Source organism: Ambystoma mexicanum, chromosome 4p, assembly GCF_040938575.1.
Source record: "Ambystoma mexicanum isolate Mex_15411 chromosome 4p, UKY_AmexF1_1, whole genome shotgun sequence".
In the NCBI taxonomy this organism is placed as follows: Eukaryota; Metazoa; Chordata; class Amphibia; order Caudata; family Ambystomatidae; genus Ambystoma; species Ambystoma mexicanum.
In genome coordinates, this window is record NC_090927.1 from 579,396,575 (window position 1) to 579,415,255 (window position 18,681).

The 18,681-nt window shown below is 42.4% G+C and overlaps 1 protein-coding gene across 1 annotated transcript in view; it reads right to left on the bottom strand.

Annotated features, from left to right (window-relative positions):
* ELOVL5 (ELOVL fatty acid elongase 5) overlaps positions 1-18,681 on the bottom strand; it is a 374,080-nt gene that overhangs the window by 62,603 nt on the left and 292,796 nt on the right. Inside the window, exon 7 of the mRNA XM_069606129.1 lies at positions 14,311-14,445. Within this exon, the coding sequence (XP_069462230.1) occupies positions 14,311-14,445 (135 nt within the window). The remainder of the gene's footprint in view (positions 1-14,310; positions 14,446-18,681) is intronic.

Genomic DNA, 18,681 nt, shown 5'->3' on the forward strand with positions numbered 1-18,681 from the left:
TGAGAGAGGAGACTTACTGCCGATTTTGCACTAGGCAAAGTGTGACTGAGCCAGGGAAACACATTATTGGAATGTACTGGCCTAACAGCTAAGCAAACAAAATTCCTTGAGGACATTACTAAGGATATTCATTCTGTCTCAGTAGAGGACTGGTGGAATATGTTCTTAAGTGGGGAGAACATTCGTATGATTTGTGTGGGAATTACATTTTTAAATCAAGTGCTTTTTAATAGTGGGAATTGACAAAAGAGGAGTTGATGGTATTAAATGGTGAAATTGGCGGTGGATTTTAGTTTGAAGTGATGAAATAAACTGGAAAGTAAATATGTATTATGAAAAGTTTGTAATAAACACATAAAAAGTTTTTTTTTTAAAAGAGTCCTATACTTCGGTCATTACTGGAGGAGTGCATCGGCAGGATCATCCACACCAGAATCTGCTTCTGAAATCAGCACTACTAAGATGAAAGCCACATATTCAATACCAGTTCCGTAAAATACTGTTTTAACGCAGACTTCGCAGATGACTTTAGGCGGTTGTGCAGTCTCATTATCAGTAAATACTGACCAAATACAGTAGGAGAACAACCACAGTCTACTTCTGCCCTCCAGGGTTCCGACTACCACCAAAGGTAGATATAATATCCATCCACGAAGAGGATGAAAAATGGAATAAACAACTTTTTGAGGGAAATTATATACATTAAATTCTTTTGCAAATCACAATTCACAATTTAATCTGCAAGGATATCATGTGGTCAAGATTCTTTTGGCTCCCTTTCAATAATTGTGCTACTGGGTTGCACCTGTTTGTAATTGGTGTTCTGGTACGTGTGTGTATGTATGAACATCTCTGACTATGCACAATGTTGCTGATGATTCTGTTCAATGACTGACACACACAATTACTGTTTTCCGTTTGCAATACTCTTCTTACGTTTAACTCTGTATTCAGCAAGACAGCTCTGAGTACTTGTGAATGCAGACCAGATTCCGTACTGTACCAGAGATCCAGTATCAAGAACTATTAAGTTGAAGTGCTTTGCCTGCGCCAAAATGTGTCTCACATGCTTTTTAATTATGTAATTTATCTTACCTGCTGAATATTTCAACACTATGTGTCATGAACCACAGGGCCATACTGCACATCCTTCGATTGAAAGCAGAAATACTTTCCTGCATACAACATGGCAGGAAAGTCTTAGGCAGTATTCTGCTAAATGTTTTGAATTTCATCCATATGTGGGTTTTTTATGCTTGATACCTACCATATCTCATAGGTGGATGTGTCTTTCCATCCGCAGTGCATGCTGCCTGCTCGATAACAACTTGGCCTTCTTTTTCAAAGTACTGTTGTGCCAATTATCTCAGTTTTGATTCAGTTTCATTAACCAATAATGCTTTGAGCTTTGAACAATAGTTTGAAGGACTTGCTTGTCCTTTTATTCTTTAACTCAGCAACCAAGCTCTCAATGTTTCCCTCTCTTTCTCTCGACAATTTAAGATTTGTATAGTAACATACCCTGCTTGATGAGCTCACTTTTAATTGTGTCCCTTAATACCCTCCAACACAAATGCTCTATACACTGCACCAGTGCCATGGTCTATAAAATAGTTTCTAATAATATCTGCTATGATATTCACTTTTGCTGTATCAGTTGATCATTACAAACACTTCTACTCCTAGACTTTTTTACAGGACATCCGTCCAAACTGATACAGCTTATCATGATCAGAGAATCACTAGGCCAACTACTGAAAGACCGACGAGAACCCCATACATCAACCTTCTCATAGTACCCAAGGTCAATAGAGTACTGGCAGGAGGCTCAAGCTTCCCTTTTATTGCAGCAACCCAATGGAACGCCCTTCCTCCCAGGCTCAGAAATAGCTCATCCCACCTAGCCTTCCGCAAGGAAATTAAAACACGCCAGTTTATCTGAAGCCCCTAATACTCACACATCTCTTCCCCCAGGACTGAATTACCCCTATGAATGTAATGGATAATTTATCTACCTTGTCTCATTTACCTGTAACTTCTTCCAAACTACTATGTATTTGCTATTCCTCATACTCCTATAACCTCCTCCAGACTGTGTACAATTAAGCTGCTTTTTCATGTAAATCTACACAACATTGCTACGCCTAATGTAACCAGTAAGCAATGCCGTGCTCATGTAACCAAGCTACCCTGATGTAACATCGCCTCGATGCCCCTGGGCTACAAGTGCGCTATATAAATAATAAATAAACATGGTGCGCAGTATATTTCTTCCCCTATTATATGCAGAGATTCTGCATGGATTAAAATGTGAGAAAGTTCTGTCTCCTATAGGTGAGCATCCCTCCAAACAGAAAATCCACCTCCAAAATGTGTTACTTTAAACCTGTGAGAATCCATTTATTGCATCTTACCAAACTCTTGGTCTGAGTTCCCAATCCATACTTTTGAGGGCTTATCACAATATTAACGCATCTGCACACCAATAACTCACCTTCTGCAAAAGCACCCGATTCATCCTTGTAGATTCTCAAACGGTGGCCTTATCCGGATTAGGGCAACATGTGAAAAGTAACCATCTCCTCTATTTAATCCCACTTGACAAAAATAAAACTATCCCCTCCCCATCATCACTCAATATGGCTACAGCAACAAACAGGAAAACGTATCTTGTCAGAATAGGTACACCACTTCTTTTTTTGGAAGGAGGACATAAAAACGTGTGTTATTCCTGCTCCCGGAGGGGAGAGATCTTTTTCACTCCTCAACCATATACAGCGTGAGGGTGAGAAAGGGACGGGGCTTACCTTCATTCTATCCGGGCGCATCCCAACATGGTTGGTGCGGTGGAGAAGCTGGGCCACGTAAGCCAGGGGCAGCCCGGCGGATCATTAAGGGGGCTGAGCCATCTGCCCCTACCTTCATAAGGTAAGGAGGAGGGTGTTAGGGGCATGGGATTCACTGGGCCTGGGCTAGTCAGTCTGGTGCAGCATGGACAGACTTCATGGTGTGGCCGGGAGGCGGGGCTGTCAGCGCAGCTCTCCCTCTCATCATAGGAGAGCTGCGCTGACAGCCCGGCTGGCAGCGGTGAATGGGGGAGGCACGCGGCTCACCCTTGGATTAGCCAATTTCAGTGCCATTAATTGTTTACCAGTGCATATGGCCCCGGAATTGGCCAATGGGGGAGTGCCGCGTCACTCCCCTGGGTCATTATACCTAGCAAAACATATCTTTAAGGGAGTCAAGGAGCAACAGGGAAGAAAAACCCCTCATTAAAAACCTGAGTTCTAGCAGTAACAACTAAGATAAATATATACATCAGAAAATAACAAACCTAAATCTCAGCATGTAGAATGGAAAACATAAAAGAACTCCTCTTCCGCATAGAATGGAGCAGCCCAGTTTACCCATATAGGGCAAGACTAGGCCACTAGTAGGTGATGACATCTTCCCTTGCAAGCTCACAACCCCAAAAAGGGATCACAGGTACTTATACACATTTAAAGCCCTCTCACAGAACTAAACATGACATAAACTTCAAAACATTAATCAAAATCGGGTCCGGTTGCTTTGAAACACAGCTTGTGCATTTCCCTCAACATCCATATATTATGATGCAGTAGTGTGTGTTGGTCTTCCTGAAAGTATATGCCTCCTATTTATTTCCTTCAGGGTGAACCACCACTGTGCTCTTCTTCACTACACCTTCCTGCAGCAGGGTTCCATGTGAATTCTATGACCATTATTACTTCAAAGTTTTTTTTTTAATTGGGGTGGACGGAGGGGGTGAATCTGGCGTAATTTTCAGAGGGTCAGAGGGGCATGATCAGAGAGCGACATTGGGCCTAATTCCAAATGCCACGCTCTCTCTACTAGCCCTGGGGTTACCCAAATGAAATCAATTCACCATTTCCATTGTGTTTAGGCCACTTTTACAAGCATCTACTTGAGTAATCCTGATTAGGCAGCATTAACATCTTGCCACTCATGCCTGCTTATAGTTAATTTCTGCACATATCGTGTGCACCCATCTTCATTTCCTCTGTATTTAGAGGGCATTTTACAAGCATCTGCTTGATTAATCCCGATTAGGCAGCATTAACATCTTGCCGCTCAGGCCTGCTTAAAGTTCATTTCTGCACATATCGTGTGCATCAGCCTTCCATTTCCATCGTGTTTAGAGGCCACTTTTGCAAGCTTCTACTTGAGTAATACTGATTAGGCAGCATTCACATCTTGCCGCTGAGAAGTGTTGCTTTTGGGCTCACCTGCCCACCTCAAGCCGCCCCCTTTCCTGACCTCTGACTCCGCTCACACCCCCTACCGCACCCCCGAAATCCAATTAGACCTGGTAACCCTCTTATGTCCATCCTTCAGGGCAGTATCCCTGCCCGTGCAGCCTCTGCGGCGAAAGACCCAGAGGCAAAGGACAGATCCAGAGAAAACAGCTCCAGACCGTGTTGGCCTGTTTAGCCTGAGAAGCCGTCAACCAGCAGCAACCAATAAGGTAGGCGATGTCTGGATAGAGGGACCAGCAATCACTGTTCCCCATTAGACTGTCTTGCCCAATCTCATCATATCCTTTCACTAATAGCATTTAGCCCGATTGTGTAAATTAGCCATATCTTGAATCTAGCCGGATTGTGCAAGTTGCTCACATTTAGCCTGATTGTGTAAGTTAGCCATATCTCACATTTAGCCTGATTGTGTAAATTAGCCATATTGTGTAAGTTCATCTGATTGTGTGTGTGCCAGATCTCACATTTAGCCTGATTGTGTAAGCTAGCCATATCTCACATTTAGGATGATTGTGTAAGTTAGTCTGATTGTGTAAATTAGCCTGATTGTGTACGTTTGCCAGATATCACATTTAGCCTGATTGTGTAAGCTAGCCATATCTCACATTTAGCCTGATTGTGCAAGTTGGCCATACCTCACATTTAGCCTTATTGTGTAAGCCTGATTGTGTAAGCTAGCCATATCTCACATTTAGCCAGATTGTGTAAATTAGCCATATTTCACATTTACCCTGATTACGTAAATTAGCCCGATTGTGTACGTTTGCCAGATCTCACATTTAGACTGATTGTGTAAGTTAGTCATATTTCACATTTAGCCTGATTCTGTAAATTAGCCATATCTCACATTTAGCCGGATTACATACATTGGCCTGATTGTGAAAGTTAGCCATATCCCACATTTAGCCTGAATGTGTAAGTTAGTCATATCTCACATTTAGCCTGATTTTGCAAGTTAGCCATATCTCACATTTAGCCTGATTGCATACGTTAGTCTGATTGTGTAAATTAGCCATATCTCACATTTAGCCTGATTGTGCAAGTTAGCCTGATTGTGTAAGCTAGCCATATCTCACATTTAGCCTGATTGTGTTAATTAGCCATATCTCACATTTAGCCTGATTGTGTAAGTTAGCCACATCTCACATTTAGCCTGATTGTGTAAGCTAGCCATATCTCACATTTAGCTAGATTGTATAAGTTGGTCTGATTGTGTAAGTTAGCAATATCCCACATTTAGTCTGATTGTGTAAGCTAGCCATATCTCAGTTAGCCTGATTCTGTAAGTTAGCCACATCTCACATTTAGCCTGATTGTGTAAGTTAGCCACATCTCAGTTAGCCTGATTGTGTAAGCTAGCCATATCTGACAGTTAGCGTGATTGTGTAAGTTAGCCATATCTCACATTTAGCCTGATTGTGTAAGCTAGCCATATCCCAGTTAGCCTGATTGTGTAAGTTAGCCATATCTCACATTTAGCCTGATTGTGTAAGTTAGCCACATCTCACATTTAGCCTGACTTTGTACGCTAGCCATATCTCACATTTAGCTGGATTGCATACGTTAGTCTGATTGTGTAAGTTAGCCATATCTCACATTTAGCCTGACTGTGTAAGTTAGTCATATCTCATATTTAGCCTGATTGTGTAAATTAGCCGTATCTCACATTCAGCCTGATTGTGTAAGTTAGCCACATCTCACATTTAGCCTGATTGTGTAAGCCAGCCATATCTCACATGTAGCCCGATTGTGTAAGTCAGTCATATTTCACATTTAGCCTGATTCCGTAAGTTAGCCATATTTCCTATTTAGCCGGATTGCATAAGTTGGTCTGATTGTGTAAGTTTGCCATATCCCACATGTAGCCTGATTGTATAAGTTAGCCATATGGCACATTTAGCCTGACTGTGTAAGTTAGCCATATCTCACATTTAGCCTGATTGCGTAAGTTAGCCTGATTGTGTAAAATAGCCATATCTCACATTTAGCCTGATTGTGTAAGTTAGCCATATCTCACATTTAGCCTGATTGTGCACGTTAGAGTGATTGTGTAAGCTAGCCATATCTCACATTTAGCCCGATTGTGTAAGTTAGCCATATCTCACATTTAGCCTAATTTCATAAATTAGTCTGATTGTGTAAATTAGCCAGATCTCACATTTAGCCTGATTGTGTAAGTTAGCCTGATTGTGCAAGTTAGCCATATCTCACATTCAGCCTCATTGCGCAAGTTAGCCTGATAGTTTAAGTTAGCCATATCTCACATTTAGCCTGATGACGTAGGTTAGCCATATCTCCCATTTAGTGGTAGTTAGCCTGATTGCATAAGTTAGCCTGATCGTGTAAGCCAGCCATATCTCACATTTAGCCTTTGTGCAAGTTAGCCATATCTCACATTTAGCTTGATTTTGTAAGTTAGTCATATCTCACATTTAGCCTGATTGTGCAAGTTAGCCATATCTCACATTTAGCCTGTTTGTGCAAGTTATCCTGATTGTGTAAGCTAACCATATCTCCGATTTAGCCTGATTGTGCAAGTTAGCCATATCTCACATTTAGCCTGATTGTGCAAGTTAGCCATATCTCACATTTAGCCAAGACTGATTGTGTAAGCTAACCATATCTCCCATTTAGCCTGATTGTGTAAGTTGGCCATATCTCACATTTAGCCTGATGGCGTTAATTAGCCATATCTCACATTTAGCCTGATTTTGCAAGTTAGCCATATCTCACATTTAGCCTGATTGCAAAATTTAGCCTGATCGTGTAAGCTAGCCATATCTCACATTTAGCCTGATTGTGTTAATTAGCCATATCTCACATTTAGCCTGATTGTGTAAGTTAGCCACATCTCACATTTAGCCTGATTGTGTAAGCTAGCCATATCTCAGTTAGCCTGATTGTGTAAGTTAGCCATAACTCACATTTAGTCTGATTGTGTAAATTAGCCACATCTCACATTTAGCCTGATTGTGTAAGCTAGCCATATCTCACATTTAGCTGGATTGCATAAGTTGGTCTGATTGTGTAAGTTAGCAATATCCCACATTTAGTCTGATTGTGTAAGCTAGCCATATCTCAGTTAGCCTGATTCTGTAAGTTAGCCATATCTCACATTTAGCCTGATTGTGTAAGTTAGCCACATCTCACAGTTAGCCTGATTGCGTAAGCTAGCCATATCTGACAGTTAGCGTGATTGTGTAAGTTAGCCATATCTCACATTTAGCCTGATTGTGTAAGCTAGCCATATCCCAGTTAGCCTGATTGTGTAAGCTAGCCATATCTCACATTTAGCCTGATTGTGTAAGTTAGCCACATCTCACATTTAGCCTGACTCTGTACGCTAGCCATATCTCACATTTAGCTGGATTGCATACGTTAGTCTGATTGTGTAAGTTAGCCATATCTCACATTTAGCCTGACTGTGTAAGTTAGTCATATCTCACATTTAGCCTGATTGTGTAAATTAGCCGTATCTCACATTCAGCCTGATTGTGTAAGTTAGCCACATCTCACATTTAGCCTGATTGTGTAAGCCAGCCATATCTCACATGTAGCCCGATTGTGTAAGTTAGTCATATTTCACATTTAGCCTGATTCCTTAAGTTAGCCATATTTCCTATTTAGCCGGATTGCATAAATTGGTCTGATTGTGTAAGTTTGCCATATCCCACATGTAGCCTGAATGTATAAGTTAGCCATATCTCACATTTAGCCTGATTGCATATGTTAGTCTGATTGTGTAAGTTAGCCATATCTCACATTTAGCCTGATTGCGTAAATTAGCCTGATTGTGTAAAATAGCCATATCTCACATTTAGCCTGATTGTGTAAGTTAGCCTTATCTCACATTTAGCCTGATTGTGCACGTTAGAGTGATTGTGTAAGCTAGCCATATCTCACATTCAGCCTGATTGTGTAAGTTAGCCATATCTCACATTTAGCCTAATTTCATAAATTAGTCTGATTGTGTAAGTTAGCCAGATCTCACATTTAGCCTGATTGTGTAAGTTTGCCTGATTGTGCAAGTTAGCCATATCTCACATTCAGCCTCATTGCGCAAGTTAGCCTGATAGTGTAAGTTAGCCATATCTCACATTTAGCCTGATGACGTAAGTTAGCCATATCTCCCATTTAGCGGTAGTTAGCCTGATTGCATAAGTTAGCCTGATCGTGTAAGCCAGCCATATCTCACATTTAGCCTGATTGTGTAAATTAGCCATATCTCACATTTAGCCTGATTGTTTAAATTAGCCATATCTCACATTTAGCCTCTGTGCAAGTTAGCCATATCTCACATTTAGCTTGATTTTGTAAGTCATATCTCACATTTAGCCTGATTGTGCAAGTTATCCTGATTGTGTAAGCTAACCATATCTCCGATTTAGCCTGATTGTGTAAGTTAGCCATATCTCACATTTAGCCTGATTGTGCAAGTTAGCCATATCTCACATTTAGCCTGATTGTGCAAGTTATCCATATCTCAAATTTAGCCAAGCCTGATTGTGTAAGCTAACCATATCTCCCATTTAGCCTGATTGTGTAAGTTGGCCATATCTCACATTTACCCTGATGGCGTAAATTAGCCATATCTAACATTTAGCCTGATTTTGCAAGTTAGCCATATCTCACATTTAGCCTGATTGCATAATTTAGCCTGATCGTGTAAGCTAGCCATATCTCACATTTAGCCTGATTGTGCAAGTTAGCCTGATTGTGTAAGCTAGCCATATCTCACATTTAGCCTGATTGTGTAAGTTAGCCATATCACACATTTAGCCTGATGGCGTAAGTTAGTCTGATAGTGTAAGTTAGCCATATCTCACATTTAGCCTGATGGCGTAAGTTACCCATATCTCCCATTTAGAGTTAGTTAACCTGAATGTGCAAGTTAGCCATATCTCATATTTATCCTAATTGTGTAAGTCAGCCATTTCTCACATTTAGCCTGATTGCATACGTTAGTCTGATTGTGTAAGTTAGCCATATCTCACATTTAGCTTGAATGTGTAAGTTAGCCATATCTCCTCATTTACACAGACTGTGTTAGCCAGGCATTTCCCGCATGGAGGAAGATTGTCGTAGCCAGCCATATCTCCCATTTAGACAGACGATTCTGGTAACACAATCTCAAAAGTGTTATCCCAGCGACTGCTGTGACCCCTTTCTGCTTCTACTCAGGTGTCCCAGGTCTAAGGTTGATATATTTACTGGTTTGGACTCTTACGCCGGTGTCCCAAACCAAAGTGTTATTGCATTGTACTATTGGTTGCTGCATTCACTGTTGTACCCCTATCCAAATCAAAGAGTTATTGCATTGACTGTTGTGCCCTCTTTAGGCCTTTTTCCCTCTATCCAGGTGTTCCAGACCCACCTTGTCTCTGAACCCTTAACCCACCAGTTCTTCACTATTTGAAGTTGTGCGGCTTGGTAGAACTTTTGAATATTTGGGATGTCCAGCCCTCCCCTACATGTAGGAGTAGTTAAGACATCAATTGCCAACCGTGGAGTTTTGCTATTCCAGACAAATGCAGATATCATACTTTGTAGCTCCTTGAAGTAGGGGCTGGAACAACAATTGGGAGAGCCTGGAAGAAAGAAGAGTACTTTGAGGGGGGCTTGCCATTTTTATCGTAATAATTCGGCCGAGCCAAGAGATTGTCAATGGACCCCATTTACCTAGTTGACCCGTAATTTCTTTCAATAGGGGAGGATAGTTAGCCTCATACATCCCAGTTAATTCAGGAGTTACAGTGACACGTAACAGTTTGATTCCATCTTGTGTCCTGCCAAATTGTGTTTGTGTTCGAAGTGCCTGTACTTCCTCCAGGGAGAGAGAAAGATTTAGAATTTCCGATTTAGTATCGTTGATTTTTAAGCCTGCCACTGAACCATATTTCTTTAGCTCTCGTTCTACTGAGGGCAAAGTTCTTACTGGATATATTATGAGAAGCAAAACATTGCTCGCATAGGCCATAATTTTATGCGATATCCCCCAAAGATTATCCCATGTATATCTTCCGTTTGGCGGACCCTTGCGAGAAACGGCTCTAGACACATGGCGTAGAGCAGCGGTGACATCGGACATCCCTGCTTAGTCCCTCTTTGAAGTGTAACAGGAAGGGAGAGTTGTCCGTTAATCAGCAAGCAAGATATTGGGAATTTATTGTTTACCTATATTTTCTCTATAAACTTTGGGACGTAGCCCATTTTAGCCAGCGTCAGGAAAAGAAACAACCACTCGACCTCGTCAAAAGCCATTTCGGCATCGAGGGAGAGCAAGATCGCAGTTGTGCCCTTTTTTCTAACCTTTTCTAAAATGCGACAAGTATGTCTAATATGGTCATGTGTTTGCCGATGTTTTATAAAACCATATCTATCTGGATGTATAATTGCAGGGAGTAGATCCTTGATCCGATTGTCAAATATTTTGGAATAGATTTTAGCGTCTATATTTATGAGGGCTATAGGGCGATAGGATCTACACCAGGGTCTTTTCCAGGCTTTGGAAATATAACTATTTTTGCCTCCTCCATAGTGGAGGATATATGCCCTGATAAAAGAGTTATATAAATATACAGGTTTTGGAGTCAGTACCTTTCCGATATATTTTTATAAAAACAAGGTGGAAAATCCATCTGGCCTGGAGATTTATTCGGAGGGAGAGAATTTATAACCCTGAGTACTTCTTCTGTAGTAATGTCCCTCTCAAGGCGTTCCCGATCCTCCGATGTTATTTGGGGAGGATAACTGCCTTCAGGTACATCTCCCGAGTTCTTTGGTCTGGAGACTCTGACCGATATAAATTTGAATAAAAGATGTCAAACTGCAAGATGAGTTGAGGTGTTTACATGACTATGTCCCCTGTGGGTGATTGGATCGACTGCTCCGACTCTTCATCTCATGATAAACCTTATGTTAATTCTTGATCCGTCTGCATAAAACTACCTTGATTTAAAGCCATTCTGGTGGTGGTTTGGTGATAGGGTCTCTGAGTCAGGCTTTCCAGTCCTCTTGTTGTTTCGCCCTTTCCTTCCTCCCACGACGGGTTGCAGTGGACCACTCCCAAGACTTAAGTTGTTGGGCCAAGCACCTATTCTCGGTCTCCGCTGAACCTTCCGTCGCTTCGTCCTCGATTTGGAGCAGGGCCATGCCTGCTTCTTCTGAAATGATCCTATGCTGTCTGCCCTCTAAGGAAAAGATCAGGCCAAAAAGGGAAGTCTGCCCTCTAAAGAAAAGGTCAGGCCAAAAAGGGAAAGTCCACTTATATTTAATTGAATTCCTCTCGATTGGAGTGTTCTGAGCACCGGCTGCATCTCACGTCATTTTTGAAGGGTAATCTGCGAGAGGTCTTGAAAGAGTTGGATCTCATTTCCAATGTAATTGTGGATGATACCCGTGCTTTCCTTAGAATCTGCTCTTTTTGTGGCTATGAAGTGCATGCTGCCAAGACATCCCGAGGGCAGGCACCAGGATCAGTTCTTTATGAAGGCGATCTAGTGAGACCGTGGCAGTCTCTTTACCCGCAATTAGATCTGCGAAGATGTGAGCTACAGTGTCCTTCAGATCAGCATCCATGTTTGATTCCGGCAAATGTCTTATACGCGTGTTAGAGCATCTTGATCTATTCTTAAGATCTTTGCACTGTATTTCAAGATTGTGTGTTATCCTGGCCAGATCTTCAAGGGCAATGTCAGACTATTTGCTCTCCTGTGTCAGTTCCTGGATTGCCCTCTCGTTATCTGCTTGAGGCTAGGAATTTGTTCGATTTGCTCTGAGCGTCTTTGGTGGGCCCCGCTAGGGTAGGCTTCTTGTTCCCCCTCGGCATGTGATGTTGTGGGAGCAATACCTTTAAGCTGGTGTTTGACCTGTTCTGCTTATTAGGAGGGTGCTGTCCTGTTGTATACAGTCCCGCAAGAGTCCACTTCTAGCAACGTTCAGCTTGTGTCTCTCCATGTTAGAGTTTCAGCAATAGATGTTCCCACTTTGTAGCAGAAGCCACAGAGTTATGTCTCACTTAGAAACCTTATGGTAATTTCTTATGGTAATTAATCAAGGATTCTGTTGCAAAGCACCAGCCCTATATCCCATCCGTTGGAGTTACCCCAGAAATATCGGTAGACTCCACCCGACAGGCTGGGCTAAACGCTCACATTAAGGCCACACTGTCTAAAAGGGCGGACGGAAGCCCGGATCTATAGTCCCTGGCGCTTGAGCCTCTCATTACCAATCTCATGCTCGACTGCCAATCAGCTGCCCCTCACCGGGGGACAGAGTCCACCCCTCCATCCTTTGCCAGCCTCTAGATCCAGCAGCACCATATTTTTAGGACTTACTTGCGCCGCAGGCTTTCCAATGGGATCACGTCATGGTTCCAGCATACCTGGGGGTTCCTCTGGACAAGAGTTGCGCATCCAGAGTGAAAACTGGTGTTTGCAGTCTTGAGAGCGCTGGAAGTAAATTGACCCGCAGTTGCTACACCAAGGCCAACAACGTAGACCAGCTGAGGCTGACTTCTGCTGGCTTAACATATCAGGCAATGTATTGTAAGCAAATAATTCTGTCTTGCTCTCCAGGGCCAAGCAGATGCTGGACGTCAAGGAGCCACAGATCCGTGAAAGAGGCTACATGTAAGCCCCTAGGAGCTCTGGAGCCGACCCAGGGAGCAGGGTAACGTTCCGATTGTTGTTTTGCCCAGGTAAGTCTTGCTTCATGGGCGCGGCTTAGCGATGTTGCGCTGATGCTCCGGTCTGGTAAGCCCAAGGTAAGGGAGATGCAGGCTCAGTAGAGCAGCTCTCCTTGGAGAGTTCTAGGCAGGAGTCAAGAGTTCAGGTAAGCGCTTGGAGATCAAGTGAGTCCTTGGAAACCCGGTAAGGCTCAGTTGGTGCAGAGTTTTAAGGAGAACGCTAAGCAAATGTACTGGGAGGGGCAAGCTTTATATAGAAGCCCTGCTAAAATGGCTGCTGTGATTTGCAGTTGAGAAATCAAAGTCTTGTGGGAACTCAGCTCACTCGAGAGCGTCGAATTTTGGCTCCCATGCATTTTCCATGTTGGTGGCCACCTCAACCACTTCAAGCAATGTACCCTGTGGGTCCAGGAGGCTGTGTGGCCCATGGAGGTTAGTACTGTCCCATGGATGTGCTTGTGAGTACCTGTGTCAGCCCTATCGCATGTCTGTGTTGGCAAAATAACCATGACAAGTATCATCTGCATATATATATAGGTGATTGGCAATGTGGATTGGAACCGTTTTGGTTACAAATGATGAAAAAAAAGCTGAAGGCGCAGTTAATTGCGCATTTGGCTTGGAAAAGAAAAAACGAAGCCAAAAATGCCGAACAAGGGGGGTGGGGGAAAAAAAAGTTTAAAAAAGAGGAAAGGACCCTGCGGCACAAGCTCCGACCCACGGGAAGGAACTGATGCCAGAATAGAGGGGAGTCGGCAGCACACACAGAAGTGTGCCGCTGTAAAGGTAAGTAGGGGGAAGGGGGATGTAGGAGTAAGTGATCCATGTGATCACTGCGTGGCACGATTTCCGGATTCAACATTTTCTGATTTGAAATGTTGCGCCGCTCAGTTATCACGCAGATATAATTGGAACAAGATTAATGTGATATAACTGCATGCATTCACAGATTTGAAACCCTATGCTCAGGTAAAATACCCCAAGACTCAGCATGCAATGCTTCTGTGAAGACAGGAGATTCATTTATAATTTGTGTACTGTATATCCTAAACATAAGATGAATTACTCTTGCTTGTAGCGAGAAATGAGCAAGGACATTAAAAAGAACAAGCAATTCTGCAGAGTCAACAAAAGCCTTACAGCAGCAAACTCAAATTGCTTACTTAAGGGCTTCTTATTTAAAAACAAATGTAAGGTTGGGAAGGCAGTGTGTGTGTGTGTGCGCGGGTTGATCAGGTAAATAAAATTAGATATACGTAAACCGTAAGCAAACAGGGTGTGGGTTAACATTGGCATTGAATACAGTGCAAAAATTCAATTTTTTACCTGAATGTAGAAGTTTGCGAAGAGGATAATTAATGTAATCATGTAACAGTTCTGGAAGTACAGCCAACCCATAGGGAATTTACAGGGCCACCATACAGCACAGCTTGTTTGTGTCATTGTCAATACGAATTGAGTCTGAAAAATAAGATATAGAAGACTGTAAAAAAAATTTTTTTAAAAAGAAAGGAAGAGGCAATTCAGGTCACAGAGACAATCATTCAATGTGGAATGGACAGTATCATACCTTAGAAATCCCCAATAGATAGTACACATTCCGAATGAAAAATTCTATGAATGCAATGTGGACAATATAAATGCATTTACAAACCATATTAAATAAAAATGAAATGAGGATCTGAAACTGCTAAATGCAGTCTACTTGCACTACATATAAGAATGTTAAATGGGCACATGCAAGAAAACACAAACACTTCTACACTCTTGGCGTCGATTAGGATATTCTCCTCTCAATAATCTGTTAAATTGACACGTTGGACTTTTACATTCACCTTTCCCCCATGTACGTATCAATGTATGAGACCAATCAGGGGTGATGCAAGAATAATATAGTAGCTCGTAACTGGAATAAATGCCAAACATGCCCACTGACCAGGGGTGGACTGGCCTTTAGGGATCTCTGGAGATGTCCCTGTAGGCCTCTGCACCCTGGGACTCTTTATTGTGGTAACCTGCACCCTGGGACTCTTTATTGTGGTAACCTATTTTATTTCCAAATTGTTATCATAGGAAAAGGGTTGGGCTTGCTAATAATGTTTCATATGGGGCCACTTTGAAAATGATTTCTAGGGCCTGTTTTGATTCTCATTCCACCCCTGCCACTGACCAGCCCCACCTCTTCATCCTCTTTATGAAAACAGTTGACACTATTTTTCACAACACAGGATTCTTTGATTGACACAAATATGCATGAGAAAAAGGCAGTTTTGGAAACCTTTAGGATTGGTTCGCTATTTTTGGAAAAGAAAGGGATAGTGAGATAGCAGTAATTCTCTAACAGATGATGACTGTATGGAAGGCATGGTACCACAAGTATTGACACTGACACAATGGATACAATTTGTCAAACCTTTATTGAAAATGTTGGGGTTGGAGAAACTCCTATTCTGCCCTATAACTAAGATGGGAGTAGTCTCGACCATAAAACGATTATCTAAACAGTCCTAGAGGAGTCTATCAAATCAAAATGGCCTCCACTAACAAAAACATAATGCCTGCCCTATCTCTTATACAAAAAAGCGTAAAAAGGAGAAGATGTATGCAAACAGGAAAGGTTAGTGTTCAAATGATAATGTGGCTGAACCAGCTCTTCTCCCCATGTTAGGCCTCATGAGGTAAGGCGATCATTGCAGGCAAGATGACACACTCTGGCTCAGCTTCCAACACAGTACATAGTTCAAAACCGTGGATCGAGGCCCGCCTGGGCTTCCACGTTTAAAGTTCCTTTCTCTGACTTTCCAAAGTAATGTTTCAACCAAAACGTTCACAAAGGTCCCCCTCTGCTGGGCTCGGACCTTTCACCACACAGTTCTCGTAAGTACCCCTTTGCAGGGTTTAGCTCTCTCACGATGCAGTTCAAAGAAAGTTGCAAACGGGATCCCATCTCCAAGCTTAATACACTTCGGACTGCAAAAGCGGCCAGAGAGGAAGGGACAACAAACAATTTGGTCCTTCATGTAATTTAGGGTGAGAGATCAGATAAACTTGTCAGACGCATCGCCAGGCTCTGCTGGGGCATGTCCCAGTGTTCTCATTTCAGAGATTCCTGGCTCAATATTGTTGGCCATGTTTTCTTTGACCTCCTTCCAAATGCATCACTCAGGGTATCAGGTAATATTATCCCCATATATATGGTCGCCGTAAATAATATCGCCGGGAAAAGGTCGTAGCGATATTATATGGGTGACCATATATATGGGGACAGGGGCAAAAAAAAAAAAATACAAGTTTGGGGGTTGTGGGGGTGTTCCCTGCATGTTCCATGCAATAATGTCGCCACAAAAAATGGCCATTTTTCGGCAATATTTTTGCATGGCGAAATTTTTGTGGCGACATTATTACATGGAACCTCACTCAGATATCCCATGGCTTTGTTGTTTCTTGAAGGCATTAAGCTCAGCTGTTCACCTTGCCCCCTCATCTAGGATACCTCCTTCATAACAGACACACAAATCTTAATTTCTTCTGGCCACAGCTCAGTCCGTCCTGTTTTGTGCTTTCCCTGTGGTATATGTGTTGCCCAGAATTGCAATAGCATGGGGGCTGCAGTTTAATCAGGGCTCTAGACTAACATTTGGCGTAAGGAGCCACTGGTTCTCAATCCAAATATTTCAGGTGCTGAATCAAATTCTTAGGTGACCAATTTTTCTGATACAAATTCAAAATTACAAGCAAAACCATTTCCCAAATCACTGAATCAAAACGAGACTCCAGTTGCTTGTTTTTACTCACTCTCTTGCCTTTCTTCCCTGACCTTACTGGGCACCTAGGTGATAGTGGACCAGCAAGGCGACCACATGTCAGTTAATGTGCACACGTGTACCCAATATATGGTGAACTGCACAGTAGGCCAAGGTAAAGACATCCCTTGCTATCAAATATACTGCAGCCAAGGTTTCCATACTGGGGCATCGCCTTGTCCTGTCCATCTTGCATGCCTGAATGGGCTGGTAAAAAGAGCCAAATCAGTAGGCTATTCCTCTCTTGAATTATATTGCTGAAATAAGAGAGCCTACGTTAATATGCTCTGTGGTGTTGTGCCCTGGATTGAAGTGTGATATTCAGCTGAAACCAAAGCACTAATGAAAGTAGGAGTCATTTGGCTGAGCTTTGCATGCATTTTCCCAGTGAAATGGATGAGCTAAACAAGTCAGTAGGATGATGGTTTGTGACAACCTTTTAAAATCCAACAAAGTTAGCCTGTTTCCAGGTTGGTGGAATCATAATCTCCTTTCATACAACATGTATTATGTACAGTAATAAGAGTTAATGTACCTATAACCTTATAACATTCTTCTAGAGTTACATCGTGGCCTGGTGCCACATTAATAGGTATTGTCTGATTAACAGCCAAAAGTTCCAGTATTAAAATCTTAGTTAGCAAGTATTCTTTACAAGCATTTGGAAGTTGAGGGAGTAAAGTGTTCTCCAACTAAATCTCAGGGTTGAGGTCACTATGCTCCCTTTGTATAATTCTTTATAGAAATCTACAACAGCGACATCAGTATGTAGCTAGTTAATCATCACAACCTTAAGTTTTAGTTCTTTTACCCCTTTTTCTCTTTTTGTAAGCCTGTAATACTACAAGTCCAGCTCACTGGCTATACACCCCTCTCTGCCTTATTCAGAAACATTTTGTGATCTGAATAGTGTAGATCATTACTAACCAACTAATAACGTTGAGACTAGTCCAAACGATGGCAATTGGGCCACAGTCCCTACTAATGCTGTTTCTAATGTTTTCATGTGAACTGTAAGCATATCCCCTCAACTCTCCAACTCCCACTCAACTTCTCCCCCCCTCAAGTAATTGCTCTTTACACTGTTTTATGGAATGATTCAAGTTGTAATTTTTTGCTCACACTGTTAATTTGTTATGATTTCTGTGTATTTGTTGTTCCAATGTACAGCGCTTTGGTGCAAAGCACTCTATAAATAAATCCATCAATCATATAGACTACAAATCGAAGTGCTTGGTCAAACATCCTGCACCATGGAAGATTTTTTTTGAAATTCAAATAAATCAATGGTTATAGCGGTGTGGTCAAAAACTGCAGAATGTATGAGCTACAATTTGGTGCCATAGGATGAAAGGTAACCAAGACGTTTGAAGGAGTACCAAAGGCAGCACCAGAGTTTCCATTGGTTTTAATGCGTTTGAACACAAACCAAAATGCAGGAGATCAGCTGCGTGTCTTCTTCAGTTGCAGGGAGCCCCAATTATGGGGCTCAGGGACAAGAGCAGGCCATGGTCCCGTTCCCCCGAACACAGGGGAGGCTGGCAAACACCCGCAGGAGTCTTTCACCACCAGTGAAATCCTGGGTACTGGTGTAGCTGGCAGAGAGGCAGACATTGCTCCTGCAGCAGGTCACCCGCAATGTGCCCTGGTGACGGGGAGGGAGCAGAGCTTGCCTCTGACTTGGATCCCCTGCTTTCACCCCAGGAGGACTTTGGAAAGTCCTGCTCTCCCAGCAGGGTACAGCAAATTCGTCTTGAAGGATTGAAGTCCAGATGTGAATCAAAGGAGTGGGGAGCCCCCCTTCCTATAGGCAAAAGCCCAGAGGTGTCTGGACAAAAGCAAGTCTGCCTACAGGGACCCAACCCCTTGTTACCAACTCTGATACTGCATTTTC